Source organism: Hypanus sabinus, chromosome 10 (assembly GCF_030144855.1).
Source record: "Hypanus sabinus isolate sHypSab1 chromosome 10, sHypSab1.hap1, whole genome shotgun sequence".
In the NCBI taxonomy this organism is placed as follows: domain Eukaryota; kingdom Metazoa; phylum Chordata; class Chondrichthyes; order Myliobatiformes; family Dasyatidae; genus Hypanus; species Hypanus sabinus.
In genome coordinates, this window is record NC_082715.1 from 80,592,841 (window position 1) to 80,607,327 (window position 14,487).

The following is a 14,487-nucleotide window of genomic DNA, read 5'->3' on the forward strand; positions in this document are numbered from 1 at the left end:
AATACTAACGGAAACCTGATGACTGCAGAAACTTGCCAAGACTGATGAGCGTGTCTGGGAGAAGGGTGCACTCGCCCTACTCGGGCATGCCAACAATGGACTACAAATCCCGACAAGCAGTGCGAGGGCTCGTCCTCCCTTCACGCCGATGGAGCGTGCACATGCGCAGTACGCGACGGTGGCGCTGTCCCTCGCCCGGTGCTGGTGAGCGTACCAGTCCGCCGCCGCCTCCTCTCACTCGACCATTCCCCGGTTGCCGCTGCATGGCTGACATGGAAGACGAACTCAAGTGCCCGGTCTGCGGCTCCTTCTACCGCGACCCCATTATCTTGCCGTGCTCTCACAATGTGTGCCTGCCGTGTGCGCGCACCATCATGGTGCAGACTCCCGAGGCAGAGCCATCGTCACCCCAGGGCCGCCCGCCAGCCTCCGACTACGACTACCTGGACGTGGACAAGATGAGCGTGTACAGCGAGGCGGACAGCGGCTACGGCTCCTACACCAGCTTCGCGCCGCCCGTCTCCAACCAGAAGTCTCCGAACGGGGTGCGGGTCTTCCCGCCGGCGCCGCCGCCGCCGCCGCCGCTCCGCCACTCCAGCCTGACCTGCCCGCAGTGCCACCGCAGCGCGCTGCTGGAGGAGCGCGGTCTCCGCGGCTTCGCCAGGAACCGGCTGCTCGAGGCCATCGTCGGCCGCTATCAGCAGAGCCGCTCGGTGGCCGTCCGCTGCCAGCTGTGCGAGCGCAACCCGCAAGAGGCTGCCGTCATGTGCGAGCAATGCGACGTCTTCTACTGCGAGCCGTGCCAACGGCGCTGTCACCCGGCCCGCGGGCCGCTGGCCAAGCACCGGCTCCTGCCGCCCGCTCAGGGCCGTGCGGCCGGCAAACCCGCGCCTCGCAAGATCTCCACCTGCACCGAGCACGAACTGGAGAACTACAGCATGTACTGCGCCAACTGCAAGATACCCGTGTGCTACCAGTGTCTGGAGGAAGGCAAGCACAGCAAGCACGACGTGAAGGCACTGGGAGCCATGTGGAAGCAGCACAAGGTAGGAGCTAGGTGGAGAGCATGTGATGTGAGAGGCCCCCTCAATGTTACCAATGGAAGAGGGGCTGACTAGCGACATTCAACCGAGAGAACAGGATTGGAAGGGGGCAAATCAAAATCTTTGCACCTAGCAGATGGTTAGAGCATGGGTAATAGAGCAATTGGATAAATCCAATCCCTTTCTCGGTTGGTAATCGGGAATCATTATCTTTTGGTTGTAGGGGTTTGAACAGAAGCTGGGTTGCCTCGCTTCTCAACGTTGACAATTGGCAGTGGGACTGCTTGATGCCTGCATGCCTGGACCACGGTTTGCATGTATGCAAGGTTAAAATCAGCTTTGCTTTGTGCGTGACATTTTTGGAACATGCTAAGTGAATTCAAAAGCATCCCACCCCATCCCCCCAGACTTGTCTGCAGTTCCTAATGAGACACAGTGAAGTTGTACAATATCCGAATGGTCAATCAAATGTAATCTTGGATTTGGAGCGTTTAGCAAGCTGTCTTACAGTTGTTGAATGAGTTTGTTAATTGGAGTGCCAATGCAAAGGCTTAGCTGGTCAGATCTCATGCTCAGACTACTCTGATATAATTTGGGTCTGGCTGTTGTATTGTCCCCTAAGGTAAAAACTGCTGAGATCTCATCACAGAGCCAGTAACTAGGAAATAGCTCCTCATCAGCTTCCTCACAGCATTTGCCTTCAAAGTCTAACTGGGTTATAAATAATGTTTCAAAAGCCAGTACCTTTCAAAACAAGTTCACATGTGGGTCCAGCTCATTGAGAGCTGGTGCTGACATTATGTTGCTTTGAAGGATACATTCTGATCTATGGAAAGTGGATCAGTGAGCATTTATAACTGTCCAGTTCAGATTTGCAAATTATTTTCATTATGGGCAGGACACTAGTATAGTGGTTAGCATAAGGCTGTTACAATGCCAATGAGATGGGTTCAATTCCTATCACCATCTGTGAGGAGTTTGTTCATTCTCCCCATGACAGCTAGTGTTTCCTCCCGGATCCTCTGGTCTCCTCCCATATTACAAAGGCATTTAGGTTAATAGATTAATTGGTCACATGCATGTAAATGGGTGATGTGAGCAAGTTGGACCAGAGGACCTGTTACTGTGTTGTATCTCTAAATAGAATAAATAAAATATTGCAGGCATTCAGGCTGAATGAATAATCTTCTAACCTCGGTGAGCCTGCCACTCAGCCAGCATTTCCTTCTAATCTTTATCTGAAGGAGGTATGGTACATATCCATGAGCATGTGGATGATTGGAAGATGCAGTCAGTCAGAATGTTACAGTATATGTAAAACCAAAAGCACTGGAAGCCTGAATTCAGTAAATCCGAATCACTGTCCTGTAGTTTGAATATTATTTAAGTGGTGGCGGGAAAAATGTCATTAATCGAGCAGCTGACCGTATTTGGAGATGGGGTGACTGGCTCGTAACAACCACAATCCCCTTACATTTTACAAACTATGATTCCAGTCAGAGTGTCTTCCCACTGATCACAATTCATATCAGTTTTACTGAGGTTTCTCAATGCCGTCTCAGTCAAATGTTGCCTTGAGCAGTCACTGTCACCTCACCTTTCATATTCTGCTCTTTTATCTGCTTGGATTTTGACTTTAATGAGGCGACTTGATGTGTATAAGTTTATCTAAGGCATAGACAGAATGGACAGTGAGCAGCTTTTCCTCAGTGTGGCAGTGCCCAATACCAGATAACATTTGTTTAAGGTGAGTAAAAGAAAGTTCAGGGGAGATATCAGAGGTAGGATTTTGCACATATGTGGTTGGTGATTGAAACACACTGCTGGGGATGGTGGTAGAGGCTGATATTTATAACCTTCCATTTCACAACATTGCATAACCTATTTTACTTACCCTCTATGCTAAGAAAAAATGGAGGGTTAGATCAGAATCAGGTTCAATATCGCTGACATATGTCGTGAAATTTGTTTACTTTGTGGTTCCAGTACAGTGCAATACATGATAATATGGGGGAAAAATTGAATTACAGTAAGTATATATGTATATCAAATAGTCAAATTAAATAATTAGTGCAAAAACACAAATAAAAAATGTAGTGAGGTGGTGTTCATGGTTTCAATATCCATTCAGATATCAGATGGCAGAGGTGAAGAAGCTGTTGCTCAGTTGCTGAGTGTGTGCTTTCAGACTTCTGTACCTCCTTCATTGATCATGAAGGAAGTTTACAGAAGTTGTCATGACATTGTGTGCCAAAGGGCCTCTACTGTGCTGTTCTGTTTTATGTTCTAGGATGTAACCCAGGGAATTTTCCCTGATATTAGAACAGCTTACTAGGGAAGCAACTAATTTTGGAGTGCAGGTGTTCTGTACTGCAGCTGGGGTGCTCGTTCTTCCCATGGTCTCTGCTGTAGACAGCTGTTTATTAATACCACGTGGAGTGAATCACATTGGCTGGAGACCAGTCTGGATCTCAGCACTTCTGGCTGAGCGTGTTTGTGAGTCCGTCAGTCATTTCATTAGCACTCATATGCTGGGCTCCTCCATTGCTGAGCACGAGAATGCTATTGGAAACTTTCTTCTCCTGCATGTTGCTCAATTGTCCACCACCATTTATCAGTTGATGGCAAAACAGCGATTAGTCCCAGGCTGGGGGGGGGGGGGGCACTAATGTTGCAGCCCTGCCGAAACAGCTTGGCTGGAGTCCTGAACAGGTCTTGAGCACAGCCTTAACACTGCAGCCGGAATGTTTTCTAGTGCCTGAGCTTCGGCTCTCAGCTGTGACTTGTTATCACGCGGAACAAATTGAATTGGTTGAAAATTCATATCTGTGTATGAGTGATCTTAGAGAATGCCAAAATGGATCAGTCTTGCTGTGAATCATTGAAAATGGTTCAGTTTTGCCTTTGGCACTTGTTCTGGGCTCTGCATGACTGAACATGGGGATATTGTTCTATACGCCTCCTCCTGTTACCTATTTAATAATCCATCACCATTAAATACAGCCTGTCCTAAACACAAGAGATTCTGCAAAGGGTGGAAATATTGAGCAACACATACAAAATGCTGGAGGAACTTGGTGTCAGACAGAATCAGAATAAAGTTTAACATCATTGGTATATGTCATAGAATTTGTTGCTTTGCGGCAGTAGTACAGGGCAATACGGTACATAATAAAAAATGTATAAATTACCATTTGAAATATTATATATATTTCTGTGAATTCCAATGTATTCCGTAGGTTCCGGTTAATTGGGCCATCGGTTAATTGGGACAGCTGCTTATTTGGGACAATTCTTAAAGAACAAAAACTAATCAAGAAAATAGCTGGGTTTCCGGCTTTTGTTGCGGAGCAGTTTCTAACAAGCGTCAGTCATGTGCACTTGTGTGCCTGTTAGACACTACACCGTGCTTAGAGAGAACAGTTTCTAAATGGCATCAGTGGCATGTGTGTGTGTGTTCAAAAAGCTACGAGTTTTGTCACTGATAGTTGGTGAGAAATAAGCAGTAAGGCAATTCAGAATTGTTCACTGTGGTTTCAAGCATCGAGGCTTGGGGATGCCAGAAATGGCTGGGAATGAAAATAAAACTACTTCACTACTTCAAAAAGTTCGATATTACGAAGATTTGAAGGAATTAACAATCATCTTGAATATACAATGAAAATGAAAATTTGGAGGATGCAATCTTGGCAGGCAGTCCATTACCTACACTAAAATTCTGTGCTGATTGTGTTCTTTTACAGTCAAAAGAATGTGACACGGATAAACTCCTTGATCATCAGTATTAGGAACTAATACACGGTCTTCCAGTACTGCAGTATTATTGGTAGTGTTCTAATTTGTTCTGTATTTCATTTAAAAACGTAATTTTATGCTCAGTTTGTCTTTTTTTTTAATACCTTTTTAACTATTTCCGGGAAACTTCGGTTAATTTGGGCAGCTGCCTTATTAGGCCAAAATGTACTAGACTCGATGTGTCCCAATTAACTGGAATTCACTGTATATACACATGCACTATTTACTTAATTTAAATTGTAAAAAAAAAACAAGAAGTAGTGAAGTAGTGTTCATGGGTTCATTGTCCATTCAGAAATCTGATTACGGATGGGAAGACACTGTTCCTAAAATGATGAGTGTGTGCCTGTCTTCAGGCTCCTTGTACCTCCCTGCTAGTAGCAATGAGAAGAGGGCATATCCTGCATGATGGTTCTTAATTATGGATGCTGCCATTTGGAGGCATCGCCTTTTGAAGACGTCCTTGATGCTGGGGAGGCTAGTGCCCATGATGGAGCTGGCTGATTTTGCAACTTCCTGCAACATTTTCTGATCCAGTGTAGTAGCCCCTCCATAGAAGACAGTGATGCAACCAGTTAGAATGCTCTGAAATACAGCATCCATGGAAGGGAATAAACAGTCAACGTTTCAAGCTGTGATCCTTCATTGGTCCTGGAAAGGAAGGGGGCAGAAGCTAGAATAAGAGGGTGGGATGTAGAGCTGTGCTCTGAGCTGCAGAATAATTGAACTGTTTCTCGCATGCTGCTTCCCTTTCCAGTTCTGTGTGGGAGTTTTTCCAGTTTGGTACCTCATTTTGTCTTTTTTGCTGCTGGTGTACCATTCTGTGCCCCTTATTGAAGGAGGGTTGGTCTCCTGTCTTGACACTGAGTGAAAGGATGTGTCAAGCTATTAGATTAGAGGTTGTGATGGAATATGGTTTTGTTGCTTGAGATGCTTATAGATACTCAGTTTTGAACTTTTCTTAACTATTTAGCTCAAATCTATTTCCCACCCCCAACACCAAGGATCGACTTTATTTACCAGATATAATTACTGTACACGTATTTGGAATTTGCCATGTTGTGTTGGTGCAACATGTAACAAAAACAACATTCAAAGAATAACAATTCATGTAAAAATAAGAGGTTAAAGTACAGATATGGAATAAAATGTGCATAAATATTTAAATGCAAATAAATAATGGAGGATGTCTCTGCATGCAGATAGAACTTTGTGTGCATAAGCACAGTGTGAAGGCACCTTATCAATACAATAGGTAGTCTCATCTAGATCGGTGAGAACTGAGCTTAAGTACATTTATTAGTTGCCACAGACTGATTGGATATCTATTGGATGTAGGATCAGGAATTGTTCATTTAGCCTTGACTCTGCTCCACCATTCAATAGGGTTCCCTTGATTCTCCTAATGATCAAAAAATCTACCTCAGCCTTAAATACACCCAAGGGCTCTATCCCTCACCCAGTGTGGCAAAGAGTTCCAAGTTACCTCTTGAAAGTAGAATCCTCCTACCTCAGTCTTAAATGGATTCCACCTTGTTCTGAAACCATACCCTCCAGTTCTGAACTCTCCCATGAAAGGAAATAGCTTCTTTTCTGAGTCCAGCCCATAAAAATCTTTATGTTTTAAAAAAAAGATAAATATCTCTGTCAAGGCACCATCATCACTGATGTTATTAAGCTAGTCTAGTGATTGAAGTCATCCACCCATTGTGTGTCTTTGCTCTTGCTACTCTCAGTGTTGGAAGTGTATTGAGTCATCAGCTGAAGGAGGATGAGTGTGTGCATTTAGCAGGCTTCTTTGTGCATGTTCCTGATACAATGCCACAAGACTTTTTTAGATCTGGCATCCATGTTGAAATCCCCAAGGTCACTAGTACCTGATCATATAGCACTGTGCTGCTATTTCTGATCAACTCTGGGATTAGGTTGAAGTGTTGGTTAAATCTATGAATTTAGGAATAATGGGCTTTTGCTTGACAGATCTTCAGATTTATCCTTATTGTGTTTATAAGTATTGGGTTGACATAAAATACTCAGTGGTTTCAGAGGATTGCTAAAAGTCTGGAATGTATATATATAACCAGATGGGCTTCTAACATAATATGGCAGTTTAATGATCACATACACTAGCTTTTGGAAATAAAATGTTTAATCAAACTGAATTTAAATTTCCTAACTGCTGTGATGGGATTTGGACAAGTATCTCTGAATTGATAGTCTTTGGGTTGCTAGTCTAGTGATGGCCAAACATTTGTTAATTATTCTCCAAATCACAATGGATCATTCAAAAAATGTAACACAAAGGACATAATAGCTGAAAGGCTCTCAGCGTTAAGGACAAATTCAGCTTTTCAAGTTATTTTGCCATCCACCCACACTGAATGGATACATTCCACGGATAAACTACTGTATTGTTCAGAAGCCAAAGTGGTCGTAATCTATAGATTGTTGTATAGTTTTTGATTTAATACAAAATAACAGAACCCTGCAGTGCTTAGAAACAAAAGTTTAAAAAAATCGATCATAACAGACCTTTGTTGTCCTGGGTCTCTAATACAGTATAAAAGATTAATTCTTTTATTCTTCTCCACTAACATTTGAGATAAGAAGATTTTTTGTATCAGACAAATGATAAGAGTCAGATGAATGGGCATTTGTATAGTTCCTTATTTTACTCCTGGGATAGCATAATGCACTTGACAGCTATTGAATTCTTTTAAAAATGTTGAGAAGAATTCAGTGCATCAAATTCACTATTATCTAGAATGTTGCAGACAATTTACACATAATATGCAATGAAATATAACAATTCAGAAACCAACGATTTTTATGTCCATGTGTATCTTCCACATGAATAAATATTTCTAATCACATTCTAGCAGTTTGTTCCTGTATCTGTTCAATCTCTTTTCTTTCATCTGCTATCCAATCTAATCTTGAATGCTGACCTAGTTTCCTCCTTGGCCACTAATCCTAAAAGTCAATTTCATGCTTTGTAACCCCATGAAGCTGTTCCTCACAGTTTTAAAATCTCTTGCATTTAATATAGTCCCCTGTTGATCCCACCAAACTATAAGAAGCAGCTTTTTTTCCCTACTTTAATGCATTCTGCCACAGTGCTAAAACCTGTACGTTATCCTGTAATTTGAGTATTAGTATAAAGACCCACATTTCTTTGCAATTCTTTCCTATTGAGCAGCATTTCAGTGAATTGCTGGCATTATCCTTTCTGAATTCCAATGTCTTTCCTCCACCACAGAGCCCCGTAATACCGCAGAGATTTTATTGAGGTTTTATTTTGGCCGATAATTATTTCTTTCTTACATTCCATACTTGTAAGATGAGGCCTACAGTTCTGTGTTTTTTAAAAAGTGCATTATCAAACATGGGTGTTTGTTTTCACTTTTCTTTGGACCTGTAACCTAATTTTCTCTGATCTTTCCTATTCATGCAGAGGATTAATTTTGTTACTTTCTTTTATAGAAGTGCATCAAATTACAAGTGATACTACAATTTCATCTGTTACTGTTTAGCTCCATTGCTCCATCAAATCAATCAATCAATGCTCAACTTACCTTTAATTGGCTAAGACTTAACCATACCCATAACCTGGTATTATTATCAAGTTTCAATGCCCTTCCTTCTCGACTCGTGTCCAAGACCCCATGAAAATTGGATGAACAGTAGTTGAATGCTTTTTTGATGGTTGGCGCAGAGAGGAATGCTCGCAAGCAGCGCAGTCTGTACCTTGAATTGCGCATGTGGATCTGTTGGTCCAGCTGGTGACTGATGGCATGATCTCTGTTGCTTTGGTAGGTGGGTGACGTAGTAGCATAGTGGTCGGCACAGTGCTGCCTATCACCAGTCAGGGTTCAATTCCCACCACTGTTCTCCCCGTGATTGCGTGGGTTTCCTCCAAAGACATACAGATTAGGGTTAGTAAGTCAGCATGCTATGTCAGTGCCGGAAGCATGTCAACACTTGTGGGCTGTCCACAGCACAATCCTCACTGATTTGATTTGACACAAACCAAACTTCAAAATAAATTTATCATCAAAGTGTGTATATGTAACCACATGTTGCCTTGAGATTCATTTTCTTGCAGGCATTCACAGAAGAACAAAAAAAATACACAATAGAATCAATTAAAACTACACACCAAGACTGACAAGCAACCAATGTGAAACAGAAGACAAACTGTGCAAATAAACACAAATAATAAATAAAATAAATGATACAGAGGACATTTCACTGGATGTTTTATTGTACACATGACAAATAAGGTTAACCTCTTTGCTCCAACATCTCCAAGAACATGCTGTCCCTTGTTTTCACAGTGAAGTATGAGCTGCATGAAGTTCTGAAGAACTCCCAAGTCTGGTGAAGGAATGGTGACTGATGTATTGAAACTCTAGTCCTTTGAGATAGAGAGATGAGTTTTACAGCTAACCTAACCTGAAACTTAAATCCATAACCTGTCAATGTTAAAAGTTAATTTTCATGACTGTGAAATATGTGAAGGGGAATATATGGTTTAATGGCTATCTTTATGTTTTTTTAAACTATAGGCCCAACTATCTCAAGCATTAACTGGTGTTTCTGATAAAGCAAAGGAGGCCAAAGAGTTTTTAGTGCATTTGAAAAACATGGTACAACTAATTCAGGTAAGGCAGTTATGAGATACTTGGCATTGCGTGTATGGTTCATTCTTGAACTTACACATTTTTGTAATACGTTGTACTTGGATTGCTGATTTTCCATCATTGGAAACTGGAGCTTTTTTCCCATTCATACCATGAGGTGTCATGGTGTCATAGCGGTTAGTGCGATGCAATTACAGCTTGGGGCATCAGAGTTTGAGTTCATTTCCGACACTGTCTGTAACAAGTCTCTGTGTGTCTTCCCTCTGGAATGTGTGGGTTTTTCCTGGGTGCTGCAGTTTCCTCCCTCAGTCCAAAGACATACCAAGTCAGTTAATTGGTCATTATAAATTGTCCTGGGATTAGGTTAGGGTTAATTGGGGGTTGCTGGGTCAGCATGGCTTGAAGGGCCAGAAGGGCCTACTCAGTGGTGTAATAGTAAATAAGTATTTTCCATTCTTGGTGCTGTTTAGTATATCATTTTTAAATCTGGCTGTGTTGAGGTTCAATTATTGAAAATTCTTTTATTTATTAGCTGCATTATATTTAATGTTTAATTTCTTCCTTGAATTTATTTAACATGATTATTGCTTTTGTTTCTTTACTTGCAGTAGATGCATGATTTTACAACTATATTAACATATACAAATGTCATTTGACAGTAAATTTACTTCATATTCCGCAATTCCAACATCTCAGCTCAGAGACCAGACCATTGCCATTGTGCTTTTAAGTTTGCCAGCATTTCTTTTATTTTTCTTTCTTTTCTGAGCATGTCTATTTAAGTCCTAGGCAGTGAATGATAAACATTTATGGCACAGATGAAATCCATAACGAATTATTTTTACAAAAGTAGACTACTGTGTTGTTTCTCAGCATAGTCTTGTAGATAACAGCTCTTCAGGTACAGATCCAGGTACATTTTGCAAGGCTTTCAGCCTCTGCAACTTTTCACTTACTCTGCCATCCTCCAAGCCTAGGGTTCTGCTGGGAACACCTTCTGCAGAAGGATTTCTGTGCTTTAGAGAGGTAGCTCACCACCATGTCCTGGGCAATTAAATTTGGACAATAAACGCTGGCCTTGCTAGCAATACCCTGATCTCCTCAGTGGATAAACTAAAACAAAATTAAATCTTCCATGAGTCACACTCATAGAGGCATACAGCAGGGAAAGCAGGGCCTCCAGCTTGCCTCGTCTATGCTGCACGTCAAGCACCAGTTTATGCTAATCGCATTTTATTCCCCCTGCAGTCCCATGAATTCCCCTGAGATTCTACAACTCATATACACAGATTGTGGGCAGTTTACAGCATGTAGTTAATCTTCTAATAGAGGACGTAGGGAAAAATACTGGAGCCTCTGATAGAAACTCATACAGTCACAGGGGAAACATGAGGTCAGGAGTGAACCTGGATTGCTGCAGCTGTAAGAGAGCAGCTCTACTAAGCTTCTTTGTTCTATAGAAGTAACTCCAGCTCTGAGAATATTCTTATAAGGCAATAAGATACAGGAGCAAAATTAGGCCACTTGGCCCAATGAGTCTGCTCTGCCTTTCAATCATGGCTGATTTTGTTTTCAACACTATTGTCTTAACCTTGTTCCTGTAACCTTTAGCAACCTCCCGTCCCACCAATCAAGAACATAAGTCGTTGAGTCAGTGGTGAGGAAGGCAAATGCAATGTTAGCATTCATTTCAAGAGGTCGAGAATACAAGAGCAGGGATGTGATGCTGAGGCTTTTTAAGGCACTGGTGAGGCCTCACCTTGAGTATTGTGAACAGTTTTGGGCTCCTCATCTTAGAAGAGCTGTGCTGACATTGGAGAGGGTCCAGAGGAGGTTCACAAAGATGATTCCAGGAAAGAAGGGTTATCATATGAGAAACATTTGATAGCTCTGGGTCTGTACTCGCTAGAATTTAGAAGGATGAGGGGGGTCTCATTGAAACCTTTCAAATGGTGAAAGGCCTAGACAGAGTAGATGTGGAAAGGATGTTTCCCATGGTGGGAGAGATGCAGGGAAATTTCTTTAGCCAAAGTGTGGTGAATTTGTGGAATTTGTTGCCACATGTAGCCATGGAGGCCAGGTTGTTGGGTGTATTTGAGGCGGAGATTGATGGGTTCTTGATTGGACACGGCATCAAAGGTTATGGGGAGAAGACTGGGAAATGGGGTTGAGGAGGAGAGAAAAAAGAATCAGCCATGATTAAATGGCAGAGCAGATTCGATGGGCCAAATGGCCTAATTCTGCTCCTATGTCTTATGGTCTAACAATCTCTGACTTAAGTACACCCAATGACTTGACCTCAATGGCCCTCTGTGGCAACAAACCCTACAGATTCATCACTCTCTGGCTGAAAAAATTCCTCCTCATCTCAGTTTTAAAAGGATGTCCTCAGATTCTTGATTCTCCTGCTAATAAAAGCATCCTTTTCAAGTCCACTCTGTGCAGGCCTTTCAGAACTCAATAGGCTTTATAAGATGCCCCCTCATTCTGCTGAACTCCAAACCCCAGAGCCATCAAATGCTACTCATATGTGATGTAGCAACACTTCACCTGTGAGTCTGTTGGGGTCATGTACTGGGCCTCCTGTATATCGGTGAGACTTGTTGTAGGTTGGGAGACTGCTTCACCGAGCACCTATGCTCCATCCGCCAGAAGAAGAGGGATCTCTAGGTGGCCACCCATTTCAATTCCACTTACCATTCTCATTTCAACCTATCAGTTCAAGGCCTCCTCTACTGTCACAATGAGGCTACACTCAGGTTGGAGGAGCAACACCTTAATTTACATCTGGGTAGCCTCCAACCTGATGGCATGAACATCGCTATCTCAAAACTTCTGGTAATTGTCCCGTTCCCCCCCCCCCCAAACCTCACCTGTTTCCCTCTCTCACCTCATCTCCTTACCTGCCCATTGCCTCCTTCTGGTGCTCCTCCTACTTCCCTTCTTCCATGGTCTTCTACTGTCTCCTATCAGATCCCCCATTCTCCAGCCTTTTACCTCTTGCACCTATCAGCTTCTCAGCTCTTTACTTCATCCCTCTCCAACTCCTGGTTTCACCTATCACCTACCGCCTTGTACTACTTCCCCTCCCCCCACCTTCTTGATCTAACCTCATCTTCTTTTTCCCCAGTCCTGTTGAAAGGTCTCGGCCTGAAGATTTGACTGTGTACTCTTTTCCATAGATGCTGCCTAGCCTGCTGAGTTCCTCAGCATTTTATGTGTGTTGCTTGGATTTCCAGCATCTACAGATTTTCTTGTCACTTGTTAAGCTTTTTATTTCCAGGATTATTCTTGTGAATCTCCTCTAGACTCTCTCCAGGGCTAGCACATCTATTGTTGGACATGAATCCCAAAATTGTCCACAATATTGCAAATGCAGTCTAAACGATGTGTTAAAGCCTCAGCTGTATGTCTTTAATCTGAAGTCCAACCGTGTACCCTTGCACCCATGTTCATGAATTTTCTCAGCACCTTCTTTAGTGCTAGCAATTGCTTCCTTTGAGATGGACAGACCTCTTTATATTATTCTATTTGTGGTCTCACAAATCTTTTATACATTTTTAGCATCAGACCCCGCTTCTGCATTCTCTGCCTCAGTCAATAAGGGCAAATATCCTGTAAACCTCTTAAACCAGCTTCTTGCTATCCTGCTACATTCAGGGATTTGTGAACATACACTCCAAAAGCCTTCAGACCCTACTGCTTATCATACATTCTTTGCCTTATTTGCTCTTCCCAAATGCATTACCTCATACACTCAGTGGCCACTTTATGAGGTACCTTCTGCTGCTGTAGCCCATCCACTTCAAGGATGTGTTGTGAGCTCAGAGATGCTTTTCTGTACACCTGCATGGTTGTTTGAGTTCCCATCTCTGTCCTGTCAGCTTGAACCCGTCTGGCCATTCCTCTCTCCTCTCTCCCATTATCAAGGCATTTTCACCCACAGAATAGTTGCTCACTGTAATATATATTTTTTTGTTTTTTGCACCATTCTCTGTAAACTCTAGAGACTGTTGTGCATGAACATTCCAGGAGATCAGCAGTTTCTGAGATAGTCAATCCACCCTGTCTGGCAACAACAATCATTCCACGGTCAAAGTCATTTAGATCACATTTCTTCCCCATTCTGACATTTGTTCTGAACAACAAGTAAACTTCTTGACCATGTCTGCATACTTTTATGTACTAAGTTGGTACCACCTGATTGGCTAATTAGATACTTGCATTACTGAGCAAGTGTATCTAATAAAGTGGCCACTAAGTGTATTTCTCCGGATTACATTACATTTGAAACTTTTTTTCACTTATCTGGTATCTGATATCTTCCTGCCACCCAGAGCTTTCTTGCTTAGGATCATCCCCATTGCAAAATTTTTGTGTCTTTGGAAAATTCATTATCACTGTCCCTATATTTAAGTCTGGAGTGGTGGGGTTGAGATAGGTCTCTACCAAAGGAGGTGTAAGGCATGCCTTCCTCCTCTAGCCTGCTGCTCAACAGAACTGTATTCTGCTGTAGCAATCTTCCACTCACCAATATTTTCTTCAACCAGAATCCAAGACTTTCTTCCTGAGTCATCTTTTCCACAAGCTTTTTATAATCTGCTGTGTGTCAAATACCTTGTTAAAAGTCCGTCCTACATCAAACTCATTAGCCTTATCAATACTCCTTGTTACCTCTTCAGTAAAATAAATTATTAGTCAGATGAATCCTTGGTTAATTTGTGCTTCTGAAGATGATTATATGTAATTCCTCCAGAATATTTTGGCACTAATTTGCCCACTACTGATGTACTGTAATGATGGTCAACCTGTAGTCACTTGGTGTCTGACACTATCTCTTTTATACAATGATAGTACATCACCTGTCTGCTGGACCTGGTCAGGACCAGTGACCAAAAAATATAGGAGAATGATTGGAGAATATTTCCTCACCTGCTCTTGCATGTAAAAGCCTGGGATACATTTTACCCAGGCCTGGTATATGGATATGATTCCATTTTTGAATT

General features: G+C 42.3%; 1 protein-coding gene across 1 annotated transcript in view; it reads left to right on the top strand.

The window, feature by feature from the left end:
* The first annotated feature begins 263 nt into the window (after nt 1-263).
* Nucleotides 264-14,487, top strand: part of LOC132400305 (E3 ubiquitin-protein ligase TRIM9) — a 42,572-nt gene continuing 28,348 nt past the window's right edge. The window contains exons 1-2 of the mRNA XM_059981269.1: nt 264-1,046; nt 9,407-9,502. Coding sequence (XP_059837252.1) covers nt 264-1,046; nt 9,407-9,502 — 879 coding nt within the window. The remainder of the gene's footprint in view (nt 1,047-9,406; nt 9,503-14,487) is intronic.